The sequence below is a fragment of the Sinohyriopsis cumingii genome, chromosome 4, assembly GCF_028554795.1.
Source record: "Sinohyriopsis cumingii isolate HCF-2022 chromosome 4, ASM2855479v2, whole genome shotgun sequence".
NCBI lineage: Eukaryota > Metazoa > Mollusca > Bivalvia > Unionida > Unionidae > Sinohyriopsis > Sinohyriopsis cumingii.
Genome location: NC_142964.1, coordinates 87,530,181 through 87,546,123, shown reverse-complemented (window position 1 = coordinate 87,546,123; position 15,943 = coordinate 87,530,181). Strand labels below are relative to the sequence as shown.

General features: G+C 39.6%; 1 protein-coding gene across 2 annotated transcripts in view; it reads right to left on the bottom strand.

Annotated features, from left to right (window-relative positions):
• LOC149801608 (zwei Ig domain protein zig-8-like) overlaps nt 1-15,943 on the bottom strand; it is a 133,905-nt gene that overhangs the window by 13,600 nt on the left and 104,362 nt on the right. For both annotated transcript variants that reach the window (XM_089955869.1, XM_089955868.1), the window contains exons 5-6: nt 13,883-14,105; nt 12,892-12,915 (exon numbers count right to left, since the gene is read on the bottom strand). In XM_089955869.1, the coding sequence (XP_089811995.1) occupies nt 12,892-12,915; nt 13,883-14,105 (247 nt within the window). The remainder of the gene's footprint in view (nt 1-12,891; nt 12,916-13,882; nt 14,106-15,943) is intronic.

Here is a 15,943-nt window from a genome sequence, read left to right as displayed (position 1 = left end):
CCATGTATAGCTTCATAAATCCAATATTGAAAGAAAGACAATAATTATGTTTTGTTCGTTGTTTTTTGTGTGCAACTTTTAATGATAAACGCATAATTAATTAATCCAATCATTTATATTGATATGTGAAAAAGAGGCATTTTCCTGATGGTGTGAAAATAGTAACGTAGACTATGACCACGATTCATTTTGTAATGATTGATGAGTCCCAAGCGTCTTGATAATCAGATTGTTATTTTTTCATTTCTTTGAAATAATTTGAGCCTATTCAGATACCAGGATGAAGGGCCAAGGCATACCCGCCATATCGTGCAGAGCTGCGCACGTTCACCTGAACTCAGTAATATCTGCCAAGTTGCTTAGCAAGTTACACTGGTCAACAGTGAAATCATTACTGACTTGAAAAGGCCCTAATCTGTAGTATTTTGGTGTGCCGAACACGAATATAACCGTGAAAAATTTGTATTGGCTCTCGTTTTGAAGATATTCATATACCTCATTTTCTATGTTTCACTGTGTAAATTTCTCCAGTAGGACTGCAGCAACATCCGGAATAATGATGTAACATTGCATAATACCATCATGCTCACATCATCCACAGTTGATTGCATCATTTTCTGATGCAATGCAATACTAATGCCATGCGGCTGCTGAAGTAAGTTGACGTCAGCAGTGTACTATACATGTGTAGGCCTATTATACTAATGCCAGGCGGCTGCTGAAGCTGACGTAAGCAGTGTACTATATAAAGCCCAATCAGATAGGTTCAGCATTTAAAATATTTTAGACGTTGTGCGAGACAGTTCAAGCTACTGTTACATAAAACTTATTATTTTATCCATTTACGTACAATAAAGAACAGTAATGCCTCGAAAGTGTGTTAATACCGCGGATAATTTTTGCTATATTTGTGGGGAAGTGACATTTGCCAACCAGAAGAAAAGTATCAATTCTCAAGTGAAGAAGGCATATCATCTTTACTTCGGATGCAAGGTTGGTGACCAAGACAAGCCTTGGGCTCCGCATATATGCTGTGCTACATGTACAACACAGCTTTCACAGTGGTTGAATTGCAAAAGGTCATCAATGCCGTTTGCAGTCCCAATGGTGTGGAGAGAGCCAAGCAACCACCTAAATGACTGTTACTTCTGCTTGGTTCCTCCTCTTTCCGGCGGAATAACGAAGCGAAAGAAGTCGAGAATAGTCTACCCAAACATTCCGTCTGCATTGAGACCAGTTCCACATGGTGAGGGACTTCCTATTCCAGAACCTCCAGCAGAATATTCTCTTGATTCATCTGACGAAGACAAAGGTGAGTCGACCTGTTCTTCTCCTGGTCCATCAGCATGCAGTGATCCAGATTTTCACTGTGGTGCATCATCAACCACACACAGAATAACACAGGAAGAACTAAATGACCTGATTCGTGATTTGGACTTATCAAAGAACAAGGCAGAATTGCTAGGATCAAGACTCCAACAATGGAATCTTCTAGAAGAAGATGTCACAATTACTGCATATCGAAAGCGCCACCAGCAATTGGAGCCTTTCTTCAGAAAGGAAAGTAATCTGATATTCTGTTCCGATATTGAGGGCCTCATGAATGCTTTAAAAATCACTCATGACCCACAAGAATGGAGACTATTTGTGGACTCTTCGAAACTGAGTCTCAAGGCTGTGCTTTTGCACAATGGAAACATTCTTCCATCTATTCCAGTAGCGTATGCTGTCCACATGAAAGAGACATACGATAACTTAAGGCAGCTACTGAATTCCATTGAGTATAACAAGTACAGCTGGCACCTCTGTGGTGATTTGAAGGTAGTTGCCCTTTTAATGGGACTGCAGCAAGGATATACAAAATACATGTGTTTCTTATGCGAGTGGGATAGCCGAGCAAGGGAAATGTACTACATGAGGAAGGAATGGACTCACAGGCAGAATGTAGCCATTGGAGAGAAGAATATCCAACACCCAGCTCTGGTTGAGGCTCAGAAAATCTTGCTACCACCCCTTCACATCAAACTAGGTTTGATGAAGAACTTCGTGAAAGCCATTGACCGGACTTTGCCAGCATTCCGATACCTGCATGAAAAATTCCCTCTACTCAGCGAAGCAAAGATTAAAGAGGGAGTTTTTGTGGGTCCTCAGATTCGAGAGCTTTTCAAAGATGACCGGTTCAACAACTTGCTGGAAGGTGACGCGAAACAAGCATGGAATGCTTTTCGCCTAGTTTCTACAAACTTCCTCGGAAATGTTAGGGCAGAAAACTATAAGGAACTAGTAGAAGACATGTTGATGAAGTATAAGAAACTTGGCTGCAATATGTCTCTAAAGATTCACTTCCTTCATTCCCATTTGGATTTCTTTCCTAGCAACTGTGGTATTGTTAGTGATGAACACGGCGAACGTTTTCATCAAGATATCGCAACAATGGAACAAAGATACCAGGGAAAATGGTCCACTACAATGCTGGCTGACTACTGCTGGACACTCCTCAGAGATGCTCCCGAACAGCTGTACAAGAGACAGGCGAAGAAATCTAAGATGTAGTCAATGACTTGATTTTTTATAGGTAGGCTATTACAGTTGACCTTTTACTATTGGAATGCATTTAGTTATGTAAACATTAATTTCTTGCAGATTACAAAAAAACTAGAGCCAATTTTGCAATTTGACTGTCATATTCGTGTTCAGCACATAAAAATTGATAAGAATTGACTAATTTTATTTCAGTAACATGACTTTTGTAAAAATTTGTTGTCCAGTGTTATCAAAAGGGTCATGACTCTTGGGGAAGGAAATAAAAATTATCTGAGCATTACGACTGAACGATATCCATATGTCGATCTCATGCAAATAATGTCTATTAAGTTTCAGGGAAATGCATTAAAAGTTGTGGGCTGGTTACACATATAAATATTGTCCTCAGTATATCTTTACACTAAAAAGGGGCAATACAATGTACCAGACCGTGACGACAACAATATAAGTAGTGAAGTGGGGCGATTCAGCGTCAATGGGAATTAGCATTAAAAACCACCCTGGGCCTGTTTAGTGTCTATGTAAATTTAACATGACAAAAAATCGTGGGCCTGTTTAGCGTCAAGGGAATTTAACATGGGAAAAAAATAATCTTGGGCCTGTTGAGCGTCAAGGGAAATTGAACAGGGTGGGTCTGTTTAGCGTCAAGGGAAAATGGAACATGGGGAATAAATCGTGGGCCTGTTGAGCGTCAAGGGAAAAAATGGAACAGGGTCGGAAACCTATTTTAATGGGGTCCCGACCTCATGGGCCTATGAAAATGGAACAGGGAGGGTCTCTATTTTTTTTAAAAAACAAAAAAAATAAAAAAAAGGGGAAGGCAATGAAAGTCAAGGTCTTTTCGAGATATATGAGTGGCCCTGAAAAGGGCCTTTGGGTTTATGTTAATATACCCTTAACATAAAGGGCATCTGTGACTTCTTTTTGTCCTTAGGCTTCGCCTGACTGTAGGGCCATATACTAAAACTCTTTTGAGGCATTCTTGCCTCTCCACATAGACTCTTCGTATCCATAGGCTGGTGTCGGTCCTATGGACAACTGTCCACTTGGATCGGACATACATCTGTATGTCCGTCCGGAACATCATGGATGATACAAGCGTGGAAGATTGAACGTCGGTCCACATGTTGAGGCGCCGAGAACAGGTGAAGAAATGCAGTGAACTGCACTTATTTATAGGGAGAGGAAGGATTGAAACGGATTGAGTTCGTTGACCTATCCAAACACGTGTTACAAAATTCAGTCAGCCCACGTCCAATCCGAAGAGAGCAGTCTGTGACGTCACGTGGTCTATATAGATTCGCTAGCGCCTGTGCGCAGTCAATTCATGCGACAATTTTTTCAACATGACGGAAACTCAGAAAACGATAAATTGGGGTGCATCGGCGGTGGAGACTACCAAAGGGAACCCGGACTTACTTTCAAAAGAGGTGAATTGGGATTTTGTGGATTTTCTTACCTCGCAAGAATTTGTTCCTGAACCTTCGTCACCTTCTCCTTCATTACCGCACGTGGAGAATTTTAGACAGAGACAGAAAGAAGAATTGGAGAAATTTATACAACGGCAAAAGGAAGTGGAACAAGCTTTTCTCCTACAGCAACAGCAGCAAGAAGAAGAGGTAAGAAAAAAACAAGAAGAAGAAGCAGCAGCAGCAAAGAAACAAGGGTGTGAAAGTCAAACGGTCACGGTACTGTTAGACATTTTATCAATGTATCAGACTTCTTTATTACGATTGAAGAGAATACGACCTTCCCGAGCTAAACACTCAAACCCTGTGACTAAGCCTACCGTGCCACCCTTAGTGATTTCAACCAAATCATCATCATCATCAACATTACGCAGTCCAGAGGTAGGCCTTGGCCGTGGCAAAGGCTTAAGACAGTTAAAGTTGATTGCTTAAACTCACCCCTACACCAAAAAAGGCCCTTTTCAGGGCGACCCACGTCTCTCGAAAAGAGATAGACTTTCAATTGCCAATAACTAAAAAAAATCCAACCATTTTACCCCTATAGGACGTGCGTGTCTGTGTATGAGTGTGTGAGTGTAGCTTCTTATTTTAAAATCAAAACCCAAAGACACTTACCTTTTTATACCTAATTTATTCTTTTATAAATATTTACAATCCAATTCACAATTCACAACTCACAACATAACACTTTAAAAAGTTCATAAACTTCTTCTGTCTCATTGTTCACTCTCTCTGTTTTTTCAATTTCTTCACCTTCACAGTCTTTTCCTCCTCTTCATCCTTACTTTCTTCCCTTCTTCTTTTTTTCTCCTGTTTCTTTTTCTTCACCTCTCTGCTTTCTTCCTCTTCTTCCTCTGAAGAATTCCTCTCTTCTTCTGACTCCTCTTGTTTCTTTGGGCAATCTGGAGACCAATGTCCTTTTTCTTGACAATGATAACAGGTATCTTGACTTTTGTCTCTTCTAGCCCCTTTTTTTCTTTTTTGACGGTCTGGACACTCTGAAGACCAATGCCATTTCTTCTGACAGATATAGCAAGTATCTTGACTTTTATCTCGAAAGGAAGGAGAGTAGTCCGTCGGCTGGTCTGAAGAGAATTTTCTAATGACCCCTCGCAACGCTCTGATGAAACGTTCGATTTGTGTAGTCTCTTCCATCGTTCTGCTAGGTTGGAGAGTGAAATGAATAGTGAAAGGACAAGACACACACCCTTTATATACGCTGGTCTGTCATGACTATAAATTAGTCCATGGTGTTTAAACTTTAGTCATTTGACTTTTTGCTATCAAGATGAAATGATCCAATTCATTTGAGAAGAAAGAAGAAGAAAGTAAGAGGCAGAAACGTGATCTATCGCCTCGTACCAGGGCTGAAGTCTTGGCACAAATTCATGCCAGCGATTTTGAAGAGGACATGACTGAACCAGAATCAAAACCCTATAAACAAAGTTCACCACCCTTAGTCATTCCTGAAAAGTACTATTCCATTCGAAAGACGGAAAAGCGTCCCTCTAGAAAATTTAGAACTACGGCTGACAAATACACAGTGAAGTTTAAAGATTTCAAGTCCGAAGTACCGTTAGAGAAAGCAGAAGGGTTCATCACCGAGATGTGGGATTCTTTGCTCACCAGACTCAACCGACAATGTCAACCCAAAGAAGACGATCGCTTGAGACTTTCCATACAACACGACGGTTTGAAATCCCCTGTTTGGATCGAGTTTGGCAGCCCTGCAGAATTGACCGCTTCCAAAGTCATGGACAAGATTCAACACGTGCAACAATCCAATGACCAGTTTGACATCACCGATGGAAAAGCCACAACTGGACATGACCCGCGTCTCTCCTCCTCAAGGGACCGGACAACGCAAAAAGGTCTTATTGGTGAACGACCTTCGCAAAAGAGACAAAATCAAAGACGGAGAGAGTTTAGAACTGATGGATCGTTTGAATTTGGACATGTGGTTGCAAGAAAAGTATTTGCTGAACGGGGTGGATGTCTGTCTGAGACTGAATCGTAGCAGTACCGCTTTCCATTTAATGGCTGATAGTGGCTGATGATTACAAAACCAAAATCCAAGAAGCTAGACTCTACGTACGCCGTGTGGAAGTGTTACCTAAAGTGGGAAACGACATCAGTCACACGCTGAGCAGAACGACCGCCAAGTATCCGATACGACGCGTGGAAGTGAAAACCTTCACCATTCCCAAGGGACAGCGATCCATGATCGAAGATCATCTGTTCCAAGGACAGTTACCCAAACGTTTGATCGTTGGTATCGTCGAGAATACAGCCTTCAACGGAGCTGCCGATAAAAGTCCTTTCTACTTTCAACACTTTGGCGTGTCCAAGATCGAAGTCATTCGCGATGGCAAGACCTTGTGTATCCGACCGTTCGAACCTGACTTTGAAAAGAAGAATTACTTAAGGTAGTACTTGTCCCTGTACGAAGCCACCGGACAGTTAGGAACCAACACCAGTCATGGCATTACGTACGAAGATTATGCAGAAGGCTATGCTTTGTGGGTGTTTGATTTCACTCCTGACCAAGGCAGCGACGAGGGACATTTCCACCCTATAAAATCCGGCCAGATTCGTGTGGAAATTCAGTTTGCAAACCGAAAGCCTGATGAAACGGTGAACGTCATCCTGTATGCAGAATTTGATAATACGATAGAAATTAACAGTTTGAGAGAAGTCATTCTAGATTATTAGAAGCTATGGAAGACTGTTATCCCTCTTTACCTAGTGGAGAAACTTTGAACATGGAATGTGAAGAGACTGTGCAAGAAGAATCTCAAGGCAAAGACGAAAAAGTTATCATAATGAAGTCGAGATGGCCAGAACAAGAAGCCCATTTAGTCTCCTGTTTTGCCAAACACTTGGTCGAAAAAATTACGGAATTGATCAAGAAAGATTGCTATGGATGTCAAACGATCATCCCAGTCAAATTCAACACGATAAATGCCTGATGCTGAGTCAAGAAGAAACATTGGACGAGTATATGGACGAAGCTTGGAGTCTCATCTCGGACGAAGTCGTGTGGCATCAGTGGTATAAAGACTTGCGTGAACATTCTTGTCCACCATTAACCACTCAAGAGATCAAAAAAAAGCTCTCCTGAATCAGAGTGGGGAGACGAAGCGAAGAAACGGTTATTTGTCAGACATTTTCAAGCAAAAAGTCAGGATCGAATTAATCACTTATTATTACCTGTGAAGAAGAAAAAACATGGATACCTGGGAACTTTATTACCTTTTGAACCACAGCTCGTACACGGCTTCTTGGAATCCTGTCGTCTGTGCTAAAGATGAACTCCCTCATCGCAAACCTCAAGACCATCTAGCTTATGTGATCAACACGGACGAGAGTCATCTCCCAGGAACCCACTGGGTAGCCGTCTACTTTCCTCAAGAAGGATGTGTGGAATATTTTGATTCGTATGGATTGCTTCCTTTGGAAGACGATATTATTAACTTTATGAGAAGAAATGCTCAGACCACCCGATTCAATAATGTGAAATTACAAGGCACAGATTCCTTGGTGTGTGGACAATATTGTGTGTATTTTCTGCATCATCGCAGCCTGGGCTATTCCTTAGAATATTTAGTGACTCATTTCGATCCTCGTTCTTCTTCTAGAAACGATGTGAAAGTAGATGGATGGTTTTGTGACCATTATACTGGTCTTTTGTCTCAAGCTAGGAAACGTAGTGTCCATCAATGGCCTAATGACTTCCAACAGTGGAAATCACAATTTCATTCACAACGTTGTCAGCCCTGTCCAAAATAATGTGTTAGTTGAAAAAAAATGTTTGTCATTTGAAAAAAAAATGTTTGATGTTATATTGTTGGATTATTGTTAAAAATGTTATAGTTGTTTGTTAGTGTTAAGTGATTTTGAATAAAAAAAAATGTTGTTTTGAAGAAAAAAATGCCTTTGTCTTTTGTTTTGCTATAGAAATCATGATTCATGCTCTTTGACTTCTTACTATCTCTCTCATGACACTCATTGAACGTTCCGACTCGAAAACTGTGTAGGGATGTTTTCCTTCACGTCCGCGCTTTGACTTTAAAAACCGGGGGTAGCCTCCAGTCTAACCCACAGCACTGGAATTAGCGGAGAAAAATACTCTACTGCTTATTTACTGCCCTTCACTAGAACAACCTTGCAAATCTGAGAAATAATTGCAGTATTTTAAATTCACCTAGACCTGACAAGAGTGACGGAGGTAAAGTTGTACGCAGTGCAGCCCTCTAATGGAGAGCAAGCTATGAAGAGCGAACCACCAGAACCAAGTCAGCGTTACCGTGAAAATTACATAAAGCTGGGGCGTAAAGTATGGAGCGCTGGCGTCCTATGGAAGTCTATGGAGTGGTCCTTTAGTGAGATAGCCCAAGGATACCATAAGAGAACGAGGCGATAAACCTACTTGACTGCATGCCTTTGCAATACCGGAATCCTGAAACCTGTCAACAATAGCAGTCTATGAAGAAGGAAGGAAGAACAAAGAATGCTAACATTGCCTAAATGATACACGGCATTCATTTGGTAGAAAGCCGCATTTGATAACACTTTATTTTAACCAGATTTGACCTTATTGGGTACCGCCGTTAAAATTTCTTACTGATTATTTATTTATGCGTGATTCTAACTTTTTTTAAGTCACTCCGACTTAACTGATTGGTTTATTTTTTAGAATTTAAAAAGTACACTATGTACGTAAAAATTTCAACTTGTTCGATCAAATTTTTTTTCAAAATTGATATAACTCTAAAATTTGGCTAATTGCAGAGGTGGCTTACACATTATTGGTATTTTTATTGTCCATTAGTATAACTGGACTCGATTTGAAATAAGTATGGGCTGGCGTTTCAGGAAGTACGCAACATCCAGGGCTGGCTTGCTGAGCACCTTTCCTCCTTTACCACGCTCGGATTTCGTACAAAAGTGGCAAGATGTGGAACGATTTCCACTTGCCACAAGCCCAGGTGTCCTAATGTGACGTCATAGCTGGCCAATGGCAGCCGACGTTACATACTGCTTGGGTTGACACCTGGGGCAGCTAAAAGCAAACTGAATACATGAGTGTGTGTTTGCACTACTCCTACTCATATCTTAGGCCTTACATTTAGTATCGTTTGGGCACGCCACTACTGTCTACGAACTAACGGCCCAATTAAACAGTACTCTGTGAATACATAAATGCCTGAGGGGTGTGGCACCATTCCTCCCCTCAGGAGTAATCAAAAATTGCACCTTGTGCAAACAAACCAGAGGTACATGTCTATTGCAGACGAACACCTCTATAATTCAACTCAACAACAACAACCAGTCTAACCATCCATTGTCGACTCATCCTCCTACGAAGATGTGCTCCAGACTAGCTAAGCTAAACGAAGCCTACGTGAATTTGCATAGGGTCAGACACAGGCTGATACCGAAGCCAGAAGAGATAGAGAATGTGAGAATGTTAAAAGTCACTGAAGACCTGATTGAAGAGCTCTTCAGGGAAGAAATTAACAGGGAGAAAGAAGAATGGACAGAGAAGTACAGACTTCAGAAACAGCAGAGAGAGCAGCAACAGCAGCAACAACAGCAGCAGCAAATTGAACCTTACAGATGCTTTGTCGATTGTCGTATCGATACCAAAGAGTTCTTCTTCTCTTTCCGAAGAAGCAGACCTATCGTCAGAGGACGTCGCATTCTTAGAATATAAAAGATCGCCCTAGCTTCAACTTCTCACACAAAAAACAGCCCTTTTCAGGGCTACCCCAACCTCTAGAAAAGAAATAACAATCGATTGCCTATAATAAGTTTTAAAGAAATAGAAGTGAGTGTATAAGCACATGAATTATTTATCTTGCTTAGAAAGTGTGTGTGTGTGTGTGTGTGTGTAATTGTAAGCGCTCACGTACGTTTGTGTGAATAGTAGATTATGATAATGTTTTTTGTTGTTTGAAGTGTGGGAATAGTAGATCTGGGTTTGATTTGACTGCTTTACGTATGTGGATAGTATATTATTTGTTTAATGAAAAAATTTTAAATTAGTTATGAGTAGTAAAAAGTGAGTGAGTGTTTCTTTTAGGTCCGCGCGTTGTTTGGTCATGATTTAGCTAATATAAGTTTTGTCTTAGGGGATGTTTTCCTTCACGTCCGCGCTTTTAGCATAAATTAAAAACTAATCATCAGTTTGGCTACCCATCGTCGACCTGTTAACAGCAAGACAATGAATACAAGGATTGTGAAACTTCTAGAACTCCAGATGCACCTGGAATATGCCAGGCATATAGTGAATGAGCTTGCTGCAGAGGCCATAGTCGAAGAGGGAAGGATAAAGAAGGAAAAGGAGGAGAGAAGACAAAGGGAAGAGGAGGAAAAGAAAATAGGAGAGAGGATTACTTAGAAAATACCAGAGACAGAGGATTGGGGTGCTGAAGCCAATTATCCTCCCTCTGCGCTCCCAGTCAAAAGGGTGAAAGGAGGCTGGAGTCGGAGATGTGTTTGCGGTGCCAGGCCGGGGAGGTGCCATCATTAACCAGGTGCCCTGGAGTTCAAAACAAACAGCCCTTTTCAGGGCTACCCAATACTCTAGAAAAGATATAGCAATCTATTTGCCAATGTGTGTATGTAGAGTAGTGTGAATATAAACACTGACTCTTTTTACTAGTGTGAGTGTATGTGTTTATGTTTGTAAGCGCTCAAGTACGTATGTGTGGATGGTAGATTTTGGATTTAATTTTGCTGCTTAGCGTATGTGGATAATATAGTTTGGGTTTTGTAAGTGCTCACGTACGTTTGTGTGAATAGTAGATTATGGATTTGTTTATTGTTGCTTCGCGTATGTGGATAGTAGATAATATGAGATGAGAAAAGTAGGGGATGTTTTCCTTCACGTCCGCGTGTTTTAAGTGATGATCTAGGTAATATAAGATTTGAGTCTTAGGGGGATGTTTTCCTTCACGTCCGCGCTTTAACTATAAGAACCCACAACGTTCGTCATTCACACCATTCTACGGAATAACGGAAAGAAAATGGTAGCTGTATCTGACCTGTTCAACAACTTAAAGGAAACATACTACTGGATGATAGACCGTGAATATGTAGTGGAAAGAATTGAAAGAGAATGGAGGATAAGAAACAGTCTGGACTTTGCTAACAAACTAAAAGTAGCCAGGGAGAAGATAGAGGAGTTAATAGAAGGAGAAGTGAAGAAGTTGAGAAGGTTTATTAATCCTCCATATGTCAAAATTGGAATGTTAAAAGAGGCCTTGGATAATGTTGTAGAAGTAAGGTGTTTTTTGGAAGGAATGGTGAAATGGTTAGATTGGCCCTTTGTCAAAAGAGGTCTGGAAAAGTTGAAGAAAGCTGAAGAATTAATCAGAAAAGTGATGGTGGAAGAAGTAAAGAAGATAAAGGAGACATGGAGTAAAGAAAGAAAGGATGAGGAAAAAAAAAAAGAAACAGGCAGAGTTTGAGAGGCTGAATCAGAATTGGATAAAAGTTCAGGAAAAGTTCAGAGCTCTAGGCCATCCTGAGTGGATGCCAGAAAAGGAGAAAAAGAAGACAGGAATAGTGAAAAAGTGAGAAGATGGTTGAAGAAGTGGAGGAGTTAGAAGAAGAAGAAGAAGAAGAAACCCAAAGGCCCTTTTCAGGGCCACTCCTATATCTCGAAAAGACCTTGAATTTCATTGCCTCCCCCTTTTTTATATTTTTTGTTTTTTTAAAAAAATAGAGACCCTCCCTGTTCCATTTTCATAGGCCCATGAGGTCGGGACCCTATTAAAATAGGGTCCCGACCCTGTTCCCTTTTTTCCCTTGACGCTCAACAGGCCCACGATTTATTCCCCATGTTCCATTTTCCCTTGACGCTAAACAGACCCACCCTGTTCAACAGGCCCAAGATGATTTTTTTCCCATGTTAAATTCCCTTGACGCTAAACAGGCCCACTATTTTTTCCCATGTTAAATTTACATAGACGCTAAACAGGCCCAGGGTGGTTTTTAATGCTAATTCCCATTGACGCTGAATCGCCCCACTTCACTACTAATATACGCATATGGGTCAAGTCATAGAAGATCCTTTTACACTCAAGCCCTGGAAAAGGGTAATATTATAAAGACAAATAAGAGGATGATTACAGAAAGATACGCACATGTTCCAAAGTCAATAATCCCTTCCAAGTTTCAAGCTTAACAAAAAAAAAAAAGACTTGCAAGTTGCATTAACGGGAATTTTGGTTCACGAAGATTTTACACGTGTTTACGTTCGGAATAGACGGACAAACCTAATGTTATATGGAAGGGGTATTAAAACGTGAAAATTAACAACATCAAGTTAAACATGTAATATTAACAAATATTTAATATAAACAATTAAACTTTGAACTACTTGCAGAGTTGCAAGGTCACATTTTAGTCCCTAAATAATGTGAATTGCGAATTTGTTCCCAAATAATGCACTGTGTGTGTGATTTGGATTTTCAATGTAGCTTTAACAATTTTAGTCATAACGCTACGATGTGTGCAGTGTGGCAGTTTATAGTGATATCTAGCACTGCAGCATAATGCAAACATCATGCCCCACCCAGTTACATCATCCTTACACGAGACCGACCAGTCCTAATACTAACTTCTTAATGCTGAGCAAGGCAGCTGCTATTATCATTTTAATGTCTTTGGTATGATTTGGCCTGGGTTCGAACCCGAGACCTTCCGCATCCGAGGCGGATGCTTTAACTACTTGGGTTACTGGTGCAGTCAAATAATGCACTAATACATTTATTGCGCGTGTACGTGAGTGTGTGTGTGCGTGTGTGTGTTTGAGATAGAGTAGGTGGCAGGGGAGAGAGATTCAGTCGAGCTTACTAAGCGCACGTACGTTTTACTGAAGTTTCTGGTTCATCTGTAAAGGAATGAAGAAAACAGTAAAACATAATTACAAACCTGGGTGAATCACGAAATGGACAAAGAAAAAATCAGTTTGCATTCGAAGTCGTGATTTTCCACGAAGAAATTAACAGAAGTTTTAGCATCTGGCACTAACTATAAGTCCAAATTATTGTTTTGAAAGAAATATCAATAAAATTCAATTAATGTTTCATTCCTTTCATTAGAATCGTCAGAGAGAGAGAGAGAGAGAGAGAGAGAGAGAGAGAGAGAGAGAGAGAGGGAGGGACAGACAGACAGACATACAGACACACAGACAGACACACAGAGAGAAAGAGTGAGACAGACAGACAGACAGACAGAACACCTAGCTCGACCGACAAAACAGTGATTCTCTGACATTACATTTGTTACTTGATCTATTTTCTAAGCAAATAAATATCTGTGTTGTCTCACACGTGACGCTAAAATTGTAACCTAAGTAACATAAAAACAATCCAACAGTGTTATGTAGAGTCAAATCTCATTACAACGAGTTAATGGATACCAAACAAAATAACCACTTCATAATGCATGCAGCAATTTACATCAAAAGCTCAAAACATGTTACCCAGTTACATTCGTTCCATACAGTCTGTCTTTGCTTCAGAATGAGATATCAAAATTATTCCCCGAATCAACACAAATGTTACGAAAATATGAGTAAAAGAAAAATTGTTACCAAAACCCTAATGTAAAGCTTCTTCGATTGCAACTTCGACTTCATCATCTAAGGTGAGTATAAGTGAGCCGGGAAATAATGACATCCCATAAGTGAACACAATCAATGAGGACAGTATTGGAAAGCTAAGCAAATACATTTTTAGCTAGAATATTAACTTAATTTTTTGTAATTGATCTTGATCTCAAGATCGAAGGAGTTAGTTGAAGCACGTACAAATCACTTGATATAGTTGGCATTGCTAATTTGACGTCATACATACCTATGACATTCAGGCGTACATAATGTGTAAACAGGGTGCTGGAGCTTATTTGACACTCATAGAGACCTGCGTGATGTGGCTTCACGTTTTTAATGGTTAAATCCCAATGACTTTCTGTTCGAGATATGTATTTATAATCAACACTCATTTCGTCTTCTGGGGCAAACGTCATGGTTCCAATCGTCAATGGAAAGTCTTTGGAAGTATCTCTCCACACCACTTTCTGAAAAATACATTTTTTTTAATTAATTCGTAAAATGCTGCTCAAGAAAATTAACAAAAGATTTATTTTTTTATTTATTTTTACTATTTTGCATTATGTATTGTGTAGCATTTGCTACAGCAAAAGCGACATAGAAGGTTGATTCTGTTTTCTAATCGTTACTTATCGCGGGGAAAAGGTTTTACCCAGGAATTATTAAAGTTAATAAACTTGTATTTTTCTACCTGACAGATCATTAATAACAACATCAACACGTTTTAAAACATTTTAAACATTATTCATCATTTTCTGTAATTGCAGCTTACAGTGTCACAATATGATCACCGATATGAGTGTTCCACCTAAGATCGTCTTAGTCAATACAACATGAAAGTAGTTAGGATATGTGAAGAGTGCAGAGAAGCTGTAAATGATTAAATCTGACTGATATCTCGTATGGGGAGGAATAATAGAACATTTTTGGACCACTATGCAAAAATATCCCCAAGTTCCGGAACGGTAGTATGTATAACTGCTGCCAACACATGGCTATGCAGAACCGGTCAAAGACATTAAATTAGACGGTATTTTTATTTGCAGTTTCATTCCCGTATGTAGGGATACGAGAACATTTATGTACCACTCATGTTTTACAAACAGAAATACCATCGAATCCATGGACCACAAACTGATTTCTTCGTTCTGCATTGAGCAGATGGCAAAATAATTGCAAAACGTTTACATCAATCCTAGAACGGATACTAATGGCCCAAAGACTGCATTTCTGTTTTGTAACCTATCCAAATAAACATTGCAATGCTTCTCTGAAGGCGAAAGTAAAAAATATAACAGTACAACCTACAACGGTGAGGACTGCGCAAATCACAACATCTAGAGAAGATTAATTTGGTTGTCGTTAGAAACTCCAACCTGTCAGTTTCTTTTATATAAATGGGTCAAACAAGGGCCGAGTATCCACCGTTTTATTCTGCACGCCTATAGACAATGCTAGTCATTCTATTCAAATGCAACACATTATTAACACGATATAAATATGAGACTGAACACAAAAGAAGCACGAGAAATAAATACAAAATAGCATACGAATATTTGAATTGTGTAGAGGCAGGTACGGAAACAGTTTAAGCAAATATAGGTGCTTTTACAGCTAGATTGGGTTAAGCAGGAGTACCTAGAGGCAAAGTGATTCTGTTAGCGCGTTCTTAAGTTGAAGAAAACACTGCTGCAAGAGCTATTAAAGAAAATTTGATTAACAAAGAAGTTGAACAATATGATGAAATGTGAACATCTGCAATCATTGCGTCGAATAGTATCGATAACATGATAACCATTACGAACTGTGAACATTAAATCAGCTATGAGAAGTTGATTTGTATCATGAACGAGCACAACAGATAAAAAGAAATTTAAACAAAAACTAAATGAGGGGAATATACACACACACGAAGGGGAGAAGTTGAAGGTGAAAGAAGAGATCTTGGGGACAATATGGGGACATTTAGAAGAAAGTATTCAAATTGAAAGACAAAATAAATATAGGGGATTTAGGTTTAATAATTGCTCCTATACAAATGGTTCGTGTAAGCGAACCTTTATGGCTAAATAAATGGACTACGAAACCTTTACAAAACAGGAGAACCATATTATGATCGACGGACTCTCTGAGAAACGAATATCTTTAAAACAAATCCAACTGACAGCATTATAACCACTAAATTGTCAATTTCATTGCAGAGAGTATAGTTTGTTGTCGAGAATTACAATGTTCAGATAAACTCAAAAAAACAAAATATTCTACTACATAAACGAAAAAATGAAACAAGCAATGTTTTAATTAG